Below are 12,166 nucleotides of genomic sequence, written 5' to 3' on the forward strand. Positions count from 1 at the left end.
CTTACTCTTAAAACTTTTGAATAATGAAGATTTTGTAGCGATAATTTTTTGGGACCTATCGGGCAATGTTATCTTTAATCTAGAAGCTTAAAGTTGAGCGATGCAACAGATTTGACAGTTTGAAGGTCCAACAGATTTATTTTCGCATTGAAAGTTCACTTCCTTCAACATGAACGCTCTTTGGTTATAATATATTTTGTGTAAATGGTGCGCTTCTGTGCGGAACTTTGATAATTTATTTTAGTATATTCAATCTTCTCTTGCGAGTGATCAAATTATCAGCTGCATAATATTTTGCATTGTTTTAACATTTAGTGCTCTAAAACACTCTTAAATTACTTACACACCTTCAAATCATGCTTGTGATACATGAATGTTTTACAGTAGCATGGGCATTCCCGTTATCAAGATAGAACCCATTGTATTGCAGATTATTATTTATATTTAAAAACATTTTTAATAATATATTGCGAATTATTATTATTTTATTGATTCAATGATACAAAATTATTATTTAAAATAATTGGATTAATAATATTCATCAAACATTTATTGATGCTATCCCTTATCCCTTATATAGTAAACGCAAATTGGTGAGGCGGGTGATGGTGGCACCATCTCTGAGTGAAATTGGTAAATATTTTGTTAAAAGTTCGTGTAGTTCAGAAACCACCTAAAGCTGTAGGTCTACTCATCTCTCATCATCAATCTCATCACCCACGCACAAGCCTACTGCTCCTGTAGGCATCATCCTCAGCAAAAAAAAATTATTAGAGTAAATAAATTATGCATCAAAAAGCAAAAATGAGGTATTATTCGTTGTTATTTTAATTAAGTTTCAACTCCAAATGAAACCAAAATGTTTTTTTTCTTCAACTCCTATCTTTTTTAAAAATTTACGAATTTCTCAGATTTTTTTATTGTGAAACGAGGTTAAATCAAAAATAAGGTAATTCATTTTATTTTATTAAGTAAATGAAACGAAACGAGAGACTACATAAATATATTATTAGGAGTAACCTTCAGCGATTCAGCTGCAAGGACAAATTCCTGATTCAACATTTTAAAATAATTTAATAATAATTCTGAATATCAGAATATTGTCATTCAAAACCTATAAACGTAACCCCAACCATAATCATGACCTTATATAACTTCAGCTAGTTTGTTGCTGCTGGCTTTGATATTTAGCCTTTCCTGAAACGAATAGCAAAATTTGACTCATTCGTGTTTCCTACTTCAATTGCAGGTTTATGTAGGTCCTCAAACTTTCATGGTCTGGGCTTTGGATAGTAAGCACAATGTTTATGTAAGAGAAGCAATTTTCCCCGATTTTCAATTGGGACTGGGCTGGGTTCCAGTCCGTGGAATACATGCAGTTCATTTATGCGTAAGGTCAGTATCATTTTTTTAACAATCATTATTAGTGTTAAAATCAATACAATACAGATTGAATTAGACAATTATTGATAATAATATAATGATTTTGTTTTAATATTAAATTTTAAAACTAAATTCACTGATCATTCTCAAGACTCACTTACACTTCAAAACTTTTACGGTCATCTCTGAACAAAGATTCAAATTTTTATGGCTTATTTAAAATAGGCCAAAAGAGGTAAATTCTTTTGAAAAATTATTAATAGAACTCATCAAAGCTATAAAATAAACGAATACTGACCAAAGTCCAGTCACTGGAACGGAAAAATGCCAAAATTGAGTTTCGGAAATAATTGTGGAAGCGATAAGCTCGGTATCGCACTAATAGGTCATCGCTCAGATAAGATTCCTGCACGTATCGAAGTTGGACTTGAGGAGCCAAATCCGCTAGCTACCATTCATGACTTTCAAAATTGTTTAGTGGTTCGGCACCATGTAGAGCTAAAGGTAGCTTTTAGCTTTTACCCATGCTCATTTGCCCATTACTCATGTGGGCATCCTCCTCAGCAAAGCAAAAATCAACCAATTCAACTCTTTGTACAATGATCAATGATTCCTGAGTTTTAAAATTACATTCAAAACTTTGACCACATGAGATTGAGTTTCCCAGGGAGTAGCCCAATAACCTCGGAATCTTGTTCATTTTTCATCTTTCTGCAATCTCCGCCAAACTAAGATTGCATCCGCAATTCTGTTGTTGGAGAGAAAAATATTATTCTCTCATTATTCCAGTCAATCAAGTAATAAATGAGTACTGAATAATTCTTCAATAACAAGACAAATTCTCAGAATACCCGAAATTTCTAGGAATTCAAGTTTATAATAATTATCTATTTTCTCAGGCTGTTACATACCGTACTGAATGTATGATAAATTCTAAATCAATATGGTGACAATTTTATCCTCTATAATCTGAGACAAATCTATCAGATTTATAGGTACTCTTCATAAACAAATTTCTTTGGATTTTGGAAACCCCTTATTCAAGTCATCACCACCAATATTGGGTTGTGGTATCTTAAATATCTATTTATGAGACCGAGTATTTTAAATATGTGGTTTACAAAATCTGAAGAAATTATTTTATGAAGAGTACCTATAGATCTATTCAAGATAGATTGGTCTCAGATTTTAGAAGATAAAATTGCCATATGGATTTAGAATTTATTATACATTCAATACGGTAGGTAACAGCCTGAGAATATAGATGACTATGAATTTGAATTCCTCAAAATTTCGGGTATTCTGAGAATTTGATTTGTTATTGAAGTACTTTTTTATTACTTAATTGACTGGAAAAATGAGAGAATAATTTTTCTGCCAAACGATAAAATGTGGCGGAGATTGCAAGAAGATGAATAAGGAACAGTATTTCGAGGTTATTGGGGTACTCCCTGGGAAACTCAAGTCTTAGGAGGTCAACGCTATGAATGTAAGTTCAAAACTCAGGAATCATTGATAATTGTACAAAGAGTTGAATTGGTTAATTTTTGATCTCCTATCGTATATAAATGTAAATTAAATATCTTCTTAGCCTTATTAACGATTGTTATTTACTAATCTTATTCACGAGACTCAATGTTTGCTCTATTTTTGCAGCGATGTTGCGGTGTGGGCTATTTCTCCTGAAGGCTCTGTTTATAGGCGATATGGTATAACTCAGAATAACTATATTGGTGATTATTGGATGCGGATACCCGGCAGCTTGACAGCTTTAACTGGTAAGAAAAGTATTTTAATCATGTCGGTCTATTCAACAATAATAATCATTATAACTACTCAAAGCATATTAAGTTAATCCAGCAAGCATTTTTTCATGAACAGCAGCATCAATAGCTCATCAAGCGTTGAGAGCATAAAATATAACCTGGCAGAATCTTCTAATCATGGTATCAATATTATTATTATTTATTTTTTTAATGTGGGTTTTTTCATTGTTTCCTATCTTTAAAATTGGATAAGACAATCTGTGTGTGAGATCTGAAGCTTTCTCTTATGTAGTATATCGAATCAGGAATATAGATATTGAAATGAAGAAATATTTTGTCATAATTCTAAATCATAAATTACTGCTGCATGACTAAAACTGTTTAGATAGATGTTACCATCATAATGTATCGTTAATAAATCAACATCTTTATCACTTCGAAAAATCTGTTTCTCCCTCCAATAGGAAGCTCTCCTACTTGGATTGCACTTGGGGTCTGTCCTATCACTATTAAAACGAAAATCTAAATTGATTGGGACTTTATATGAACGACAAACTAATAACTTTGTATAGTGTGTGAGAGTTCGAGCGGTACTCTCTCACTCTCAAAGATCTCAGGTGACGATTGGCCGGGCCGCAACGTTTCTTTGGGTTCAAACATATTGGAACGGCGAAGGTAGCCTCAAACTTGAGCGTGTTGAATGTACTACGTACTTACTCCTTGGTGCTACAGCCCATTTAGGGCCATGACCTCCATCAAAATGTCACTCCATTCTTCTCTGTCAGCAGCTTTCCATCTCCATCCCCTGATACCCTCCTACCTCAAGTCTTTCTCCACATCCTCCAGCCAGCGCATGCGTGGGCGTCCTCGTAGCCTCCCCCCCTCCCCCGGGTTCTCTCTGAAGATATTCTTTACTGCTCTAGAGTCATTCATTCTTTCAACCTAAACTAACCAGCTTATTCTTCTGAATTTTATTTCATCTACAATTGCTGGTTTCCTGTGGAGGTCTCATAATTCCTGGTTGGTCCTTTTTTTTCAATCTCTGTTGATGAAGACGGGTCCATAAATCCTTCTCAGGAATTTTCGATCCCAAATATTCAGGAGATCCTCATCTTTCTTTGTAAGAACCAGGCCTCTGCCCCTTACAACACTACTGGCTTGATTATTATTGTTTCGTAGATCTCGATTCTCAACTTTTTCGATATCGCTGTGGATCTGAGATATTGGCTCAAGGCAAAATAGCTCTTATTTCCGGCAGCTACCTTCGCTTTATGTCGACCTCGATGTTGTTATATTCGGTGATTAAAGAGCCGAGGTATTTAAACTCAGATACCCTTTCAAAAAAAAGAGTTCTGTATTTTCAGATCTCTGTTGCCTACTCGTCGGGTTCTGCAGCTGGTAAGGTATTTTGTTTTGTTGTTATTTACTTTAAGTCCTATTCTCGTATATGTTCGTGAGGTGAAGTTCGAAAAGTTGATGTCGAGAAAATGCAGTCTCCAGAGACTGCCTGTTTCGTGGAATTAAGGCTACATCGGCAGTGTAGGCAATGTATTGTATCATCCTGTTCATTATTGTCACCCTTGGGTTAATGATGATCCCTCTTATTACATTTCAAGGCTTAAATTGAACAGCATGGCTGAGAGTACATCTCCTTGCCTAAGCCCTGTGTTTGCTGTGAAATCATTAGACAGCATTCCTTGAACTTTAACCTTATATCTATAGTGAGGTCCACGTTATAATGACAGTATTTGTTCAACTTTGGTTTTGCTATCCTTGTCTATCATTCGACAAAGCCGGTGGTACTATCCTTTTCTAGGTCCACAACGATGCCAATTATGTTTTTGACAGTGTAGAAATATAATTAATTAATACAGAGAATCGGCATCGCTATTCTCCTATCTTTATCCACTGCCATTATAACGTGGACCTCACTATAGTGTTGTGCAGAGTCATTTTGTGAGGCGTACAAGTTTTAGTGGGATTACAAATCTGTGTTGAATGTAATACATGTAATTAGATGGTGGTGACTAGTGGAGCGGTATGTTTCAATCAATTTCAATACATGCATTATATTCAACATTCTTAGGGCCAGACTACATTCAGCGTTTTTTCAGGCAACAAAACGATCCGATAACCCAATCAGCCAATCGGAGAGCTTCCTGCCCTGCCGACTCTAAAAACGCCTGAAAAACGTTTAATATGTTCTGGCCCCAACGCTTGAAGCTACCTTTGCCTATTCACTATGTTAGCACCCTTTTCTGAGCTGAGTTTACTAGTGCTTATTTCGAGTGTTGAAAGCCATCTGCATTGTGCTTGTGTGTTTGCATGAATAGGTACTATAAACATAAGTATAACAATAATTTTGTTGGTTATTTACTGTGCATGGTTAACGTTTCTGATCTTGTTGAAGCGGTGAAGAGTACTGAGGAACATTTTTTGTCGATCTATATGGGCTTTTTTACAGTTTAATTTATGCAAAAACATGTATTTCTGCTTTTAAAGCCCAAAATGCAACATTTTGTGTCGTTAAGCGTGCAGTCAAACTTTAAATTGAATGGAGAATTCAAGATTCAAGATTTCTTTATTGCAGAAAACATTTATACAAATGCATAGCATCGTCATAGATTAAACATGGTAAATAAAAGTATTTACATTCAAAGAAATAATAATACAAACACAAGCATACAAACATCAAACAAAATACCCTCAAATTAGAAACTCCTCTTTTCTATATGGACATATTTCTATCAACATCTTTTTTATGGCTCTTTTAAAATTACCCACTTCTAGCTATTTTAAATGTGCAGGAAGCGTATTATAAGCTCTTATACCGAACTCCTTAAAACAGTTCAATGTATTTGCTTAATTGCACTGGTTCACTCTAAGCGATTCAGAATTTCTAGTGTAATGGTTGTGAACGTTACTATTTACAGAAATACTTGCTAAATTAATTTTTACATACATAAGACATTCAAGAATGTGAATAGCTGGTACTGTTGAAGTCTTGAATTTTTTAAATAAATCTACACAGTGAAAACGACTATTCACATTAGCAATGACCCTTACTGCTCGTTTCTGTAACACAAATAGTTTATTTACATTCGCATCATTACCCCAGGCAACAACACCATAATACAAATGAGAATGAAGATAAGCAAAATACACTGAAATTAAATAAAACACTCTTATCAACAATGAACTTCAATCTATTTAACATAAAAATTCCCTTCGACAGTTTGCCACATAATATTTTGATGTGTAAGCCCCATTTTAAATAGCTTTGAACTGTAATACCGAGAAACTTTGCATTGTCAGGTTGTAATCTAAATCCAAATTCCAAAAGTTTTGCCCTTATTAAGACACAATGAATTAGAAGCTGTCCAATCTTCAATTATTTCATTAACCGTATTTAAGCTACCAGAAAGACTATTATTTTTATTTGAACAGCTAAATCATCAGCAATCATAAATGGTTTTACATTTTTACAACTGATTGCTGCAGGAAGATCATTAACATATATAATGAAGAGGATAGGACCTAGTGTGGAACCCTGTGGAACACCTGATAACACTTTCAAATAATTAGAAAAACAGCCATCATAAAAAACAGTTTGGTATCTATCACTCAAGTAAGAGGCAATTAAATTGGTTGAAATGTCATCAAAACCCTAGAATTTGAGCTTTTGTAATAAGATGGGATGAGATATTGTATCAAAAGCTCGGCTCATGTCATAGAAGCTGTCACCAATGTCACCAATGCAACACTTGTCTTGCATAATGTTACCAATTATTGGAACAATATTAGGTTCTTGAGATGCTACTGCGCATACATTTTGTGATATCTGCCATCTTCCGTGAGAAGAGCGCAGCCAGCAGATTGAAACATCTTGAGACGTATTATGGAATATGCTTAAATAGTTATTCAAGCATGTAGTCATGACATAATATATATAGGCTACTACATAAATACTTTATTAAATTGTATTGATTATTTTCAGTGTCACTGAGTGAGGACATGTGGGGTATATCTCAGGATTCGAATGAGCTGCTGACACATTTGCAAAAAATTGTTGCATTTGGGGACAAGTCTGACACAACTGAAGACAATGAAGTTTGGGAGATGGTGTAGGTTGGAATAATTGTGAAATAGGCTAATATTGACGACTTATAACAAAATTTAAATCATTGTGATAAAAAACAAATTTATGGTGCTTTGATTATTACTTTGCTGTATATCTGCATATGTAGTGTATTTGCGTTAGTTTTTACATTTTTAGTGTTTTTATTTAGGTGCGATAATGTTATTCACTCTGATCATCACTTATATATGTGTGTTTGCGTATATAATTAGGCACATAAGAATGGCTTTAAGATCCATAGCTTAATTTTGTAATTGTAGTATATATTCTACAACAAAGAAATATGTTTTGTTTTTCGTATTTTCGTTGATTTATGTTTATTTTATACACATGATTGTACTATTCTTTTTATAATAAATTATTAAAACATTGTCTTTTATCATGTTATTCTATATGCCTTTGATCCCCACAGTAAAGAACCATAAGACAGGTGGGACTGGATGTGAGCAAAGTAGACTACCTTTAGAACATCAACACTGACGCATATCCTCAACTTTCTTTATATAAATACTCCCCTATTGTGCTTTCCAGCAGTAATATCAATGTGGCTAGACCAACTCAAACAGTTGTTCAAAGTGAATCCCAGAAACTTGGCTTCTTTTTCCGCATCCACCAATAGAAGCCTCCTATTTTAAGTTAATCTCAAATCCTGAACATTGTTGGAATTCACACACAGCAAGTTTGAGTTGCACCATCTCTCAATTGACTGAGTCACTTCCTGTGAAGCAGCATTCAGGGAAACCTCTGTTGGCGTGCACAGAAACACACAAATATCATGCTTCCTGTAGACGGTAGCTGATAGGGGTTTATTGATGTAATATATATTAACTGTTCATTCTCATTTTGTCATACATGACATCAAAACCCATTCAATTTTATTGAATTATTATTTTGTGAATTGGACATCTGGTCGCGGATTTAATTATTAAATGTAATTGATAAAGCGAGAAGATCTCCAATGTACAAAGATGAAACTTGTATTTTATCACGTTTCGTGAAGGCAATATTATGGTTTTTAGCTCCATGCTATACAAACAAGAATGAGTCGACTTTTGGTCTGTGAATCAAAGCTGCATGTTTTTTCACATAAATAGATTCTGAATTTCTCTTTCGAGGCCCGTATTCTTTGAACCTTTTGTGAAGTTAGTTGTTGAGTTAAGGCATTGGTTACCTGAAGGATTCTGTCTTGAGAATTCAATTATAGGCTGTCACAGTTCGGGCAGTTTAAACCTGCATAATTGTATTTTCAGGATTTGAATCTTGTAGGGAAGGCTGGTGTTTTGATTCATCAGCTGGCAGAAGTTTTTTTTATATATTTTTTTATTTAAAGTCGGGAGTGGTTTAAACGGTCCTTGAGGATCAGGCCAAGGGACAAATTTTCAAGGTAAAGTAAGATAATAGTTAATTGTACATTTTTTATTTTTCAGACCCATAATTCTAATTGATAATTTTGTTTTTATTATCAAAAAAACTGAACGACCACTCATCAGCTAAGCGAGTAGCCCTTAAATTATTATCTGATTATTATAATCAGAAATTTTGATTGTTGATTATAGTTTTAATCTTTCCTTTATCTCAATTGCATTTGTTTTCCGTTTCATATTGGAATACTGGTATTGAATAAATAATTTGTTTTGTTATTAAAAACCAGAAACGTCCACTATAGTTTTTTTTCCCCCACCAATTGATTACAATTTAAAATAATCAATTATATTTTATTTAACAAGAGATTATATTTTTTAATGATTTCATACGGTAATGAATTTTCATACTTATGAAATATCTTGTTAATAATTATTAATTTTACATTGTTAAAAGAAGATCTGGCAACAGAGCAAAGCAAGAAAGAGATAGCGCTATTCGCTTTGTTGAATGATCGACAAGGATAGCAATACCATTGCCAATCAAACAACAATTTACCTAATGATAGAAGTCGAATTTGGAATGTTGACAAGATGGCCGCCCTATAAGCTGAACTTGGAATGCTGACGAGATGGCCAACTCGATTTGTTTTGTAATTCTAGATAGTAGGTATTCATATTGAATAATTAAAAATTGTTTTAATCAATGATTGCTGAGTAAATTTCGGCTTCAAGTCAGTATTCCAAGTTCAGAGCACAGGTCGGCCATCTTTGTAAATATTCCAAATTCCACTTCTATCGTTAATACCTTAGACCAGTTATAGAATAGACACGGCCCATTATATATTCATACTGAATATGTCGATGAAGCCAATATCTACTGCCATATCACCATATCGTGACGTCAGCATCGGATAGAAAACTTCTGTAGAGTTTGTTTACATTCTTTTCTATTTCAGCGGAAGTTTACCATTTTCATGAATAATAATTTACTTCCATCTGGAATAGACACAATCAGCTATGAAAAACAATGTAAACAAACTCTGCAGAAAAGTTTTCTATCCGATGCTGACGTCACGATGTGGTGATATGGCAGTAGATGTTGGCTTCAGAGGCTAGACTTCCCAGCGTGTCTATTCTGTAAGGTTAAGACGACTCAGTAAAAGAACGATCCTCCTTGACTCGGTATTGTGTTGAACAAAAGGTCTTTGGTGTTGAACAAGGATTGCTTGGAACTTAGAACAAAATGTTTGAGGTTAGATTTTTGTTCATCGATTTTTTGTTGTTTTTCTTCACTACTCTATTTGAGGTTATCATTATTTTGTATAATTATAATTTCTAATTTTTCAGTGTTTGATTTATTATTATTGGTTGTTTATGTTATGTTAGAACCTGCTGTCAAACAGTTGTTTCTTAGTCAAAGCCAAGACATGCATGATGTACATGTGTGTACACTCATGTCGTTAGTGGCTAGCATAACATGGAATAAATAACTTATGCCAATAAATAAATCATTTAAAAATTACATATTATGATGATACAAAAATAATTCAGCCTCCAATAGAGGAGCAAAGAAAAAATAATCGATGACGAACCTCACCTAAAAAATTTTTTTTTGAAATCTTTCACTGATGACACAACATGTAACTTTATGACAAAAATGTTTATTGACACACATGTTCAATAAACTTGTCCTTTATTTATAGCCACCCTAAAATAGTATTATGATGATCTCATTCAAACTGTACATAGAAAGTCATACTTGAGAGGTTGGGATTTTAGGCTAGTCATAAAAGATTAAGCCGGTTGTACAAACGCCGGTTAAATTTTAACCATGATTAATTTCACAAGAACCAATCAGAGAAGGCCTTTTCGATAAGACGACTTCTTTTATTGGTTCTCATGGAATTATCACGGTTTAAATTTAACCGGATTAAAGAAGCTTAATTTCAATAATTTGGTCCTGGTTCACCTTAATACCTTCAGCTTCATCCATTACCCACAATTGTGGGATCGATGGCATCAAAAAATCAAAACACGTACAAACACATGAAAAAAAAAACTGTAACAGTTCAGATGGCAGTGATCCAGTGCTCATGCTCTCAATAAAAATTCAAATTATCACTCATAAATTCGTTCACACTGTAGTATGCCTTTGCACACAGTAGCTTCCGGACGGTTCTCCTGAAGGCGGCCTCATCCAATTGCTTCACACTATTAGGCAGCTTGTTGTAGAATTTCAGGGCTGAAATCCTGTAACTGGCCTGTGATCGGTGGAGGCGTCTCCTGGGGATATCCAACAGCTCACTGCGCCTGGTGTTGTGGCGGTGGATGTCACTACGGGCAGCTAGAGTATGCTGTATCTTCTTGACATACACCAAGCACAGGAGGATGTAATGGCTGAAGACAGTCAGTACACCAAGGCGAGCAAAGATGGGCTTGCAGTGGGCAAGATGATCGCTGCCTGTTATAATTCTTATAGCCCTCTTTTGCAGTCTCAGCACATCAGCAGCCCCCGCTGAATGACCCCACAGAAGCAAGCCATAGGTAATGTGGCAATGGAAGAGCGCATGATACATCATTATCAGGTACTTCTCAGTCACCAGGCCCCTCATCTTGAGCAGCAGAAAGCAAATGCGGGAGAGTCGACTGGTTACTTGCTGTATATGACTGTTCCAGCTGAGTTTGCTGTCCAAGACAAAACCCAGCAGCTTCACTGGATTCTGAGGGTCACGCGGCTCACGTGACAAGCTGCAGATGATCCTTTGGGTCTTGTCCTCATTCAGCTGGAATCGATTAGCCAGGAACCATGAAGTGGCAGACTGAAGATGCTCCGCAGATGCCTCCAAAACCCGCTCAAGCTCAGCACCCGATGACAGTAGAGATGCATCATCCGCGAACATCAGAGAGGAACCGTGGTCGTCGAGGTCATTTATCATGACAAGAAACAGTGTAGGCCCCAGCACCGATCCCTGAGGAACACCAAAAGTTACCGGAAGTGTCCGGGAGTCAGCACCACTGAGGGAGACAAGCTGAGTCCTTCCAGAAAGGTAAGAGCCCAAGATGGAAAGGGCAGAGTCTCTAAGACCATAAAAGCTCAGCTTTCTAAGAAGAATGCTATGGTCCACGCAGTCAAAGGCTCGGCTCAGATCACAAAGAGCAAGAGCAAGAGACTCACCATCCTCGAAGGCAGCATCAATCCGCTCAGCCACATGGTCGACTGCACCCACTGTTGATCTCCCAACTCGGAAACCAAACTGCATGTTGGAGAACAGGCCATTCTCCTCGAAAAAGGCCTCCAGCTGAGGCTTTATCACTGCCTCAATCACCTTGCCAAAGACAGGAGTTATGGAGATTGGCCTGAAGCTACGAAGGTTCTCACGATCACCCTTCTTGAAGACTGGGACAGTTCTTGATGTTTTCAAGAAATCAGGAAAATTTCCAGACCTCAAGCACTCATTGACAGATGCAGAGAGAGGAACTGCAATGGCATCAACAACCTCTCGAAGCATGCTCAC

The 12,166-nt window shown here is 35.7% G+C and overlaps 1 protein-coding gene across 1 annotated transcript in view; it reads left to right on the forward strand.

Moving 5' to 3' along the window:
* LOC111054204 (tectonin beta-propeller repeat-containing protein 2) overlaps positions 1 to 7,661 on the forward strand; it is a 38,070-nt gene extending 30,409 nt beyond the window's left edge. Inside the window, exons 19-21 of the mRNA XM_039422843.1 lie at positions 1,250 to 1,395; positions 3,040 to 3,161; positions 7,147 to 7,661. Of these exons, the coding sequence (XP_039278777.1) occupies positions 1,250 to 1,395; positions 3,040 to 3,161; positions 7,147 to 7,277 (399 nt within the window). The 3' untranslated portion in view covers positions 7,278 to 7,661. The remainder of the gene's footprint in view (positions 1 to 1,249; positions 1,396 to 3,039; positions 3,162 to 7,146) is intronic.
* The last annotated feature ends 4,505 nt before the right edge of the window (positions 7,662 to 12,166 follow it).

Source organism: Nilaparvata lugens, chromosome 3 (genome assembly GCF_014356525.2).
Source record: "Nilaparvata lugens isolate BPH chromosome 3, ASM1435652v1, whole genome shotgun sequence".
In the NCBI taxonomy this organism is placed as follows: Eukaryota; Metazoa; Arthropoda; class Insecta; order Hemiptera; family Delphacidae; genus Nilaparvata; species Nilaparvata lugens.